This window comes from Stegastes partitus, unplaced genomic scaffold, assembly GCF_000690725.1.
Source record: "Stegastes partitus isolate 25-593 unplaced genomic scaffold, Stegastes_partitus-1.0.2 Scaffold890, whole genome shotgun sequence".
Classification (NCBI taxonomy): Eukaryota; Metazoa; Chordata; class Actinopteri; family Pomacentridae; genus Stegastes; species Stegastes partitus.
Genome location: NW_007578621.1, coordinates 52,833 through 62,130, shown reverse-complemented (window position 1 = coordinate 62,130; position 9,298 = coordinate 52,833). Strand labels below are relative to the sequence as shown.

The 9,298-nt window shown below is 44.6% G+C and overlaps 1 protein-coding gene across 1 annotated transcript; it reads right to left on the bottom strand.

The window, feature by feature from the left end:
• Positions 1-782: 782 nt before the first annotated feature.
• LOC103365934 (melanoregulin) lies at positions 783-5,541 on the bottom strand. Its single transcript, XM_008293516.1, has 5 exons — positions 5,383-5,541; positions 5,022-5,277; positions 2,077-2,167; positions 1,547-1,713; positions 783-1,305 (listed from the first exon to the last, which is right to left on the bottom strand). The coding sequence occupies exons 1-5, from the start codon at positions 5,457-5,459 to the stop codon at positions 1,228-1,230; spliced, it is 669 nt and encodes a 222-aa protein (XP_008291738.1). The 5' UTR covers positions 5,460-5,541; the 3' UTR covers positions 783-1,227.
• Between the last annotated feature and the right edge of the window lie 3,757 nt (positions 5,542-9,298).

Below are 9,298 nucleotides of genomic sequence, written 5' to 3'. Positions count from 1 at the left end.
TGAAGAATGGCGTAAGCACTACTTGATCTAGAATGTACACACACACACACACACACACACATGCAGTGGTATAATGAGAAAAAGGTGCAAGCAGCACAATGGCTTTCAATGCTGCCAGACCACTGGTCCGCATCTCATAGCGCTCCCCTCCCCCAGCGTTCCCCCTCTTTTAGTTCCACATCTGTTTCCCAAACTTGGGAAGGGGCCTTGGAGAGAGCCATATCTGGGTCAGAGTAAACTCTCTTTCTGGGCGCATGAATGTGTGCACAACACACCGCAATCATGGACGGCCTGAAAACGGTCTTCCAGCCTTTGAACCTGAAGATGTGCAGTGTCCCAGCAGGGGTTGTGCTACAGAGGGTGTGTACGCTTAACCCCTGGTTGCTCACCACTGTTACAATGAATGTGTTCATAAAAAGCCAGGAGAGGATATTTCATTTCCTATGGATAGCTTCCTACTGATCCTGCATTCTTACATTTTTCTTTTTCATCCTTTTGGGAAACAAAGTTGGTTTCAAGCGGTGCTCCTTTAACACTGAAACATCTGAATAGTTTCATTTATTAATAATCCACATTATTGTTTGAAGAGAACATGCTTTCTTTCTTTTTATTTTTCAGTAGAAATAACTTCAGTTTCATTCTGTTAAACTTGAGTTTAATGAGGTGAAAGAGTTTCACCCATGTGGGAAACAGCAGTTTAGGTGACTTATTTCTAACGCTGACTATATGCTGCCACCTTCTGGACCAAAGTGCCAACACACTGTCAACTGGAGCCAAACACATAATCAGGAGATATATTTAATAGTTACAACACGAGCAGGAAATAACCCAGAAAACATTAATCAATATGAGCAACAAATGTTTTAAAGATAGGAACTACATTTATATGTAATGTGCAGTATTTATTACCCATGCCCTGCAGACGGCTGCTTAGTTTAAACCGATGTTTCTGCACACGGACCACCTCCTGCTGAGTAACAGTTTACTAGTGCAACAGAAATGCTGTCAGAGTGAGAGTTCAACTTTTAAAGGATAATGAATAAATGAAGAACATGCATACGGTGTTATAGAGTCTATGGAGATCTAGTCAGAAGGACGAACACTGACTGGCTGCAGTCATGTGAATGCTGGGATGTTGTAATGTGACTGTGTGCAGAGTTCATTTGTACAAAGCTGGTCCACATTTTAAACATGTTCTTTGCCTTCTTTTCTCTCCGTTACTGCCTCTCAGCCGTCTCTCTTGGGGTATTTTTCTCTGGCCAGTCTGACAAAGTCCTCGGCGCTGTCCAGGGACACCAGGCGGTCCTGAGAGAAACACGGAGGAAGACGATGAGGAGCATCAACACAATGAAACAGGTGACATTGATCCGCTGGATGAACACAGGATGGGGAGAGCAGTTGAAAGACAAGAGCGCAGCAGGGAGGAATTCTAGCTCTGGACGACCCAGAGTGCAGAGCAGCAGTCAGGCAGCCTCATGAGACTCATCAAGAGAACGTTGTGGGAAACGAGCTGCATGTTGGTATAATGAGAGATGTGCATACACACCATTACAAAGAGGTATCTGTTGTGAAACCCTGTTCCGGGGGGGAACAGAGAGGTGTGGTCCAGCAGCTGTTTCAACAGTCCGGTCGCCCTGTCGAGATGTTCTCGATCTCGGCTGAACAGGCTCTGTCTGTTCACACTCAGCAAGGCGTCCACCTCACACTGGTAACCTGCAGGGAGACACCGAGATGAGCCGTGGAGGGAACCGGGGAGATAGATGGAGGAGTTAGCTGAGCGACAGGAGGAGGCCATCTGAGAAGAGTGTACTGATGGGAAAACTACAACAGAAGGCCATTTTCCACTGAATCATGTTGACACATCTCATAAAGAAAAGTGAACGTGTGAATTAAAGAATGAATAATGGCTGAATTCGGTTTCAGAGCGCTAGTATTGTCCATGCACACCTACTGGGACACTGGACTAGAACAGGTGATCCTTGGTGCTATTACAGACCTCTGTGCTTTCCTCAGAACAAGTTTTAGACTGAATGGAACAAAAATGGACCGAAGGTGACAGGAATGGAAGAGCCTCACCGAGCTGCAGCAGGATTTTCTTCCACCGAGACCTGACTTCTCGCCTGGCGTAGCGCAGGGTGTGTATGTCATAGTTCAGCTTCTCCCATTCCTGTAGGCAAACACATGAACATGTGGGTATAAATAAAGCTCATACAATAGGACTTTTGAACTTCAGTGGATACAGAAGGCTGGCTGTGAATTTCAAACAACAACGTCCCAGCGTGGTTGGCAGCTCTCTGGGACTCACACACTGAGAAACCTCCATGCTGTCACCACGTATAGCAAACATTTACTGTGTTCATAATGTTAGTGTGAAAGGAAGCATCACAGGGGTTCTGTAGGTGTTCTGTCGTCAGTCGGGCTGAACCATGTGGGGAAACAGCTGATTCCTGTTGCTCTGACAGATATTGTGGTTGTGATTTATTTTAACTTTATAAGAGATTTTAAAACATGCGATGGAGTTTTAGCACATGACGCCCCATCAGAAGTGTCACACAAGGAAGACCCCATGAATCTGTCAAACCACTGATGTGACGGTTTAAACGCTGGGTCATGAGACTGGGCTTCTGTGAGTCGAGCCACAGCCTGAACAATGTCATATACACAGAACAGATGAGCAGCACAAACAGCCCCCGACAGCATGGATTTGTTCAAATTAAACCAAATCAAATTACATTGGTCTTCTTATTTAATAACCACAGTTTTGCTTACACAAACTGCAGCCATTAAATAATAAGACTTGTTATATGTGATCTGCAGTGTTTTAACTTGACACTGATTTGAAGTCAGTGACTTGTTCAGCCCTACGTCAGCACTGTACACATTAATACTCTATGCTGGATGAAAAACGATGCCTTCTCCTCTGTAATCACAGTTGGTCCTCAGGGGGACATGAATGTGGGAGCCAGTCCGCATGAAAATCCACCTGAGAGCTGTTGAGATGTTTTACTAGAACAAGACCTCTCGTCGTACCAAACAAACGTCCCACCATCACTGTCATTAGTATTTATCTTCTGGGGACCACGAGTGACTTCAGGGCTGTTTCTACAAACACATGCTCAGTCTGGATTCAGGGAAGCCCAGTCACTGGACACGGTCAGTCCTGGAGCTCTTGCACAGCTAAAAGGTTCACAAGGTTAAAGACATGAGGCTCCACTGCATGTAATGTGCACATCAGTCAAACCTCCTCATATGGTTTCCTGCTGTCGTTGCACACAGGCCTGCTTAGATCTTCCTGACATGAACATCACCGGGTTGGTTTTGCTCCGTTTTGACCATTTTCTCTTGTTGTGTTTCACCTGTGAGTCAGGACTGGACCTTTTCACTGAAGTCATGGTTTCTGTCTCAGTAGGACAGGGACGGTTATACAGGACAAAGTGAGTGTGTTTCTGTGTGCTTTGGTTCATGCTGACTCAGTCACGCCATCGCGGCTCGCTGGTACGCGTGAACAGAACAGACTCATTGTTATCGTTATTAGAAACAGCTTCTCTTGTGATGACAACATAAAATGCAGTTAAAATGCTCACGCTTTATGTCTGTAACTGATTTCTTTGTGACAAGATAAATCATTTTCCCTGCAGCTGTGAACTGTTCAGAGCACAGAGTCTACAGATCCGTACGTCCTACTTTATTTACTCCTCCTTTTTTCCCTTCAGTGCCTAATTGCTGTTTAATGTCGACCCATTGTCAGTTAGTTTGGCCCGATATTAAACACAGTGTCGGGACATGCTGCGGACGGTCCAGTGACTGAGCAGCCGGGCTGTTTGGACCACATCTCCATGATGGAATTCACTTATCAACACAATGTGCCCGCTGTGTGCTGCCGCCTGCTATTCTCAACGTGAACACCGTCACATGTTCACCAGGCTCTCGCTCAGAGACTGACATGGCAGGTCGTCTGGGTTTTACTCAGCTGCCATTCCCTCTGCACAGGAACGGAGCGAGACTCTAAAGCAGCAGCGAAATGAAAAGAAACCAAACACCGTGAGAGACTCTCATATGAACACACATACAGGAGATGCAGTCGTCCAGAAAAGTGATGCCTTCAAGTTCCAACAAACTCCACCCCCCTCCTCCACCACACTGTCCACACACACACTGGTGTGTTTAGAGGTCGTACTGACGGATAAACGAGTGTGTGTGAGAAGCATTCGGTGGCTGATTGGGGTAAGTGAATAAAGCAGCTGTGTGTGTTCAGTCACTTACATGTGATGAGGAGCTTTTTATAGACAGCTGCATTCTTCTTCATTCTGTGACAGAGTTGGACACTTTGCTTCTTTATACCGAATGAGAAACTCAGTATTCCTGGTCTATTCTCAGTGATGCTACCAAACAACATTGTGCATGTGTGGCGCTCTTTGAATCTGGCTTTGGACATAAATATGTAACCAGAGGAACAAACTTCTGCATCACTTTCATTCAGGTGGAGTTCATTTAGGAGTCAGAGGCTTCTCTGTGTGTTCTCTGTCCTGATCAGCTTATTGCATTAGAGAGCTCCAGAGGACCAGACAGCAAACTGAATTACTGGAGCAGCAGCACTTTGTGACACAAAAATGTTCTAAAAGCCTCGAACTCTGGAGAGACGTGGTACATTTTGGTGCAGATGTGAATATTACAATTTGCCAGATTCCTCATAACTGATGAACTGAAGCTGTATGGCTTCACTAAGCTGACTGACTACAGAATTGTACTGCAGCTTATGTGTCATTCTTCTAAACCTAAATGTGCAGAGAAACAGACAAACTGCTGCCTTGGATGATGGCAGCCTTGTATGTGATCGTTTTAGCTACATTTATTTTTATATTTAGGGATGTTTCAGTGTTAAAGCATCTATGAATGTCAGATTTTTGCCATTTTTCTAATCATGCAAACGTACTAGAGCTGATTTGTTGATTTTTCCAACGTGTATTAACACATTTCTTCCCTTTTCCTTTGTGTCTCGTGCACAGCAGCTTGTTTTCTACCTCTGTAGCCTTATCAGCCTGGTCTCTCATGCTGATAAAAGCCTCTAACTGTCTGTCCGATCCTCGCTGGATGAGAGAGTCATCCAGTCTGTCGGATGTGGCCCACTGGTCTGCGCTGCTCCTCTGGATTCCCTGATTCTCCCACGGGCTCGTTCCTGAAGGCGGCGGTCCAAAAAGGCTTTCCTCTTCTGTGTCACTGCTGCTGGAGCTGCTTGACGGCTGCTCAGGTGGTCTGGAGGCTGTGGTGGTTCGCATTCTGGAGAAGAGACAGAACAGAGGAAGGAAGTTCAGCTTGGTTGTAGGATATAAAAAAAAAAAAAAAAACGATGTTTAAGCAGCAGAACTTTTGTGTTAGTCTCACCGCAAAATAGCTTTCTTCTCGTCCCTGTTGTGTTTCAGGTAGTAGCGACGGCAGCAGATGGTGAAAGAAGCACCCATTGGCCTGCGATGGATATCTGCCCTTCCAGAAAAATCCCCAAATAGGCACAACTCCTGTCACAGATCTGTTAATGACTCCTAAAGAAAACTGAATAGATCCAAGCTGGGAAAAGTCCAAGAGTACAAATCCAGGCAACATCCGAACTTGTTCTTCCCACAACCCCGGCCTGAATAAGAACCTATCCTGGCCTGGATAGGAGCTGTCTGTCAATTGCATTATTCACGTGAAAAGAAACAGGAGACAACAACAACAACACACACACACACTCACACACACACACACACACACACACACACTCACACACACACTCACAGGACAGTCCAGGGATGAATGGCACGTCTATTCAGAGGCTCCTGATGGTGCAGAATGCAGCAGCAGAGACATAACTTTCTGCAAAGCCTGCTGCCTGCAGCTCAGATCTGGATTTCTACTCTCTTTACTGCCTGCTTTGAAAATGAAAGTGTTACTATGGCTTTGTCAGACGTACGTTCTCGTGGCTGCAGGAGAGGAAGAAATAATAATGTTGGGGTAAATAAGCAGGCTGCTATGCATATACACAGGTGTTATATAACTTCACTGACACTTCATAAAAGTCAATGTTTAACTGATTTACAATTGCCTCATTCATATTCCCCAACAGATGGCCTGTAACAACAGATAGAAGCTCTCTTTTGTCAACATGACGGCATGTTTGCGGTGAGATCCGAGGTCTCTGGAGGTGGCTGACTGCAGTGTTTGTGCTGCAGGAGCAAGAACAGGGTGAAGGGCAGTGACACCAGTAACACTGGCTTCAAGACTTCTTACGGGTGAGTTGAGTTTCTGTTATTATTCTTCTATTAAAGTTTGTGGTCAGTGTTCTGCAAATCTATGTTTGTCTTGTTTAGTTTTTCATTCATAGACTTTTATGAAACAAAAATTACACCCTGACTGTCTGGTAAAGGACGTTTCTTGTTTTGCATTTGAGATGTGAGTTGTCTTTTATGTCACAGTAACAGTCGGCATGATAACATGTTAGTGGTTCCACAGGAGCTGCTGCTGGTCTCTGCAACTAGCTGGACAAAACATTTGTATATATTGGTAACAGCATTAGCCAGAAAGATTTCGTGAAATGTGTGCTGAAGTAAAGCTGTCTACACCTCCATCAGTGCTGTCAAAGCTAGAAATTAAAAATACATTTAAAGTAAAGCATTTTAATTAATTACATTATTTTTGTCGTCACAGTTTAGGGGTTGGACTCACCATGGAATTATAACTAGACCAAACATCACCCCATGGATGAGCGATGAGTTGAACTTTCTCCATTTTTATCTTAATTTTCAGGTCACGCTCTGTCTGTGCTGCAAAGTGGTCAAATATCATAAAACAAATAAATGTCACTGCATGACCAGACGGTTTCTAATGAATACATCTTTTGTATTGTCTCACACCTCTGCGCTGTGATCTTTGTAGATTACAGATGGACCTTGAGCCAAGAAAAATGTTATTTATATTATCAAAACTAATGCTTAGTGAACTGAATCACAGACATACAGGTAGATGGAGGATGTAAACCCAGAGCTGGTCACCTCAGCTGTCTGTGGACTCACCTGTGGAAGAAGAAACAGTGACATCTAGTGGCCTGTGCCAGCCTCTACATGGGAAATGAGCAGTTCAAAGTTTGTGTTGAACTCTTGACAGAGGCACAGTAGCAGACACGCTGAAGACCTACTAGGACTACTTCCTCTCACGATCTATGAGTGAGCTATCCATGCATCTGGTCTGGCAACGAAAACATGACCACTCGACTCAGAATGTCGTCCAAATGCACAGAAGCGTTGAAGATCGTAAACCTGATGTTTACTCAGAGATTGTCCAACAGCTGGGTTAGCATGAGTACAAAAAACTCCTGTTTTTACAAGGAGAGTCTGAAGCAGTTCATCAGAAAGTTTGCTGCCAAAGAGCACTTTTGTTTATTGTCCTGTTTTGTTTTTTTTTAATGAGGAACTCCTGCTTGAGCAGAATCCAACAGGATCAGGTGATTTGTACACTAAACTTCCCACTGATGGAAATGCCAGAGTGATGTAGGGCGGCCATGCCTGCCGTTGGGACGGGCAGTATCTCCAACCATATCTGCAACTCAGCTCGACTGTGTGTAATTCTGTGTGGTAATTAAACTGAGATTTACCAGCTCTATTGGCAGTGTGGTTAAAATGCAGCACGTCGCTCCTTTAAATCTGTTCTTCACCCGACTTCTGATCTGTTCTGCACAGTTAGGACTAAATAACACTGCAGGCAGAGAGGAGAAGGTCACATGGATGGACTGTGGTGTCGACAGTGGGTTGTCACTGAGGTCTGTCAGCGGTTTGTCACTGAGGTCTGTAAGCTCAGGAGCTATTATGATTATATATTTATGCCAAAACTACATGTGAGTGTGTGAAGTCCCTCCTTCTGGTCAGATCCTGAACTCATATAAAATCAGTCAGAAGCTGGAGGAGATGCTGCAGAACATCTACATCTACGTGATCAGTGTGGATGGATATATGCTCACCTGGACCAACGGCAGCGTGAGTCCTTCTCAGGATTTATTAGCGGATAACCAGGAACACACTGACATGTGTGTGTGTGTGTGTGTGTGTGTGTGTGTGTGTGTAGGTGTCTATCTGTGTGTGTTATTCCCACGTAGACCTGTTTGTGGAGGAAGACTCGTTCCCGGCCTCCTGCTAGCAGGACCTGTATGGTGTTGACCTCAACAGATATTTTACATCAGCTCTAATATAACACTAAGACTAATTAGCCTTCATGTACCTTAAAGCAATAAGTGACACGAGAACCCTGCTCATCATCTGTCAGTATCACCAGGTGTAATGTCACATCCTGTCCAACAGTCAAAGGCTCGAAGGGTTTAAACTCTTCTGACTTTAACAACTAAGTTCAGTTTATACGGCGCCTCTCAGGCATCCCGACACCGACAGAGTTGGTTTTTACAAGCTTCATAAAATCAGCTACAGTCTATTATTGAACTGCGTTTGTGTGTCGATTAACTTTGTTGTTGTTTTTCCTCCAGCGACTGTGTGTCAGTGACGGCTGTGAGAACACCTACTGATGGGGAATCACCAGGATCAGAGCCAGAGGCAGTGATGGGCTGAGCTGGTAACTACCNAATTGACGTCATATTAACCTCCCAAAGAGTAGATACTGAGCAAGATAGTTATCTGTAGTTCACCGTCGTACTCCCAAGCACCGACCCAGTGCAGGACTCCGCTGTGAAGGTGGAGACACGCGGCGGTGGTGTGTTTGTGACGATAAAAAATAATTAAAAAAAAAAAAAGATATTTGAAGGAGTGGCGGCTAGGATTTAGGAATGGTGGCCCGCCGCTCCTAAATGAATGTAGAGGAAACACTATAGCCAATATCGCACTAATCCACTGGAGGAACACACACAGCTCTGATCTGTGCATGGACTTTTCCACACACATGGAAGCTTGGTTTTCCTGCGTGTGTGTGTCTCGTTAACAGACTGCTGTATCATACCTCTTTAATTTTTAATGTTTCTTGTCAACAGGTGGCTCTTTGTCCAGCACTAGCATACTCTTGGGAGAAACTAGTCTATAAGGTAGTTTGGACATAAAGTGATGTATTCTTGATGGATTGTTGCTTCATAGATCTACATGATGATTTATGGCACCACCAGACTGTAGAATAAATATGTGTGTGTAGACATGTTTCTGATGTCTGCTGTGCATCTCTGACCATATAAACAATGACTAAAGTCAATAGCTGCTCCAATCACACTGACCGCTCGTGAAGGCCGGAGGTGACTGACAAGTTGTGTACACACACACACACACACACACACACA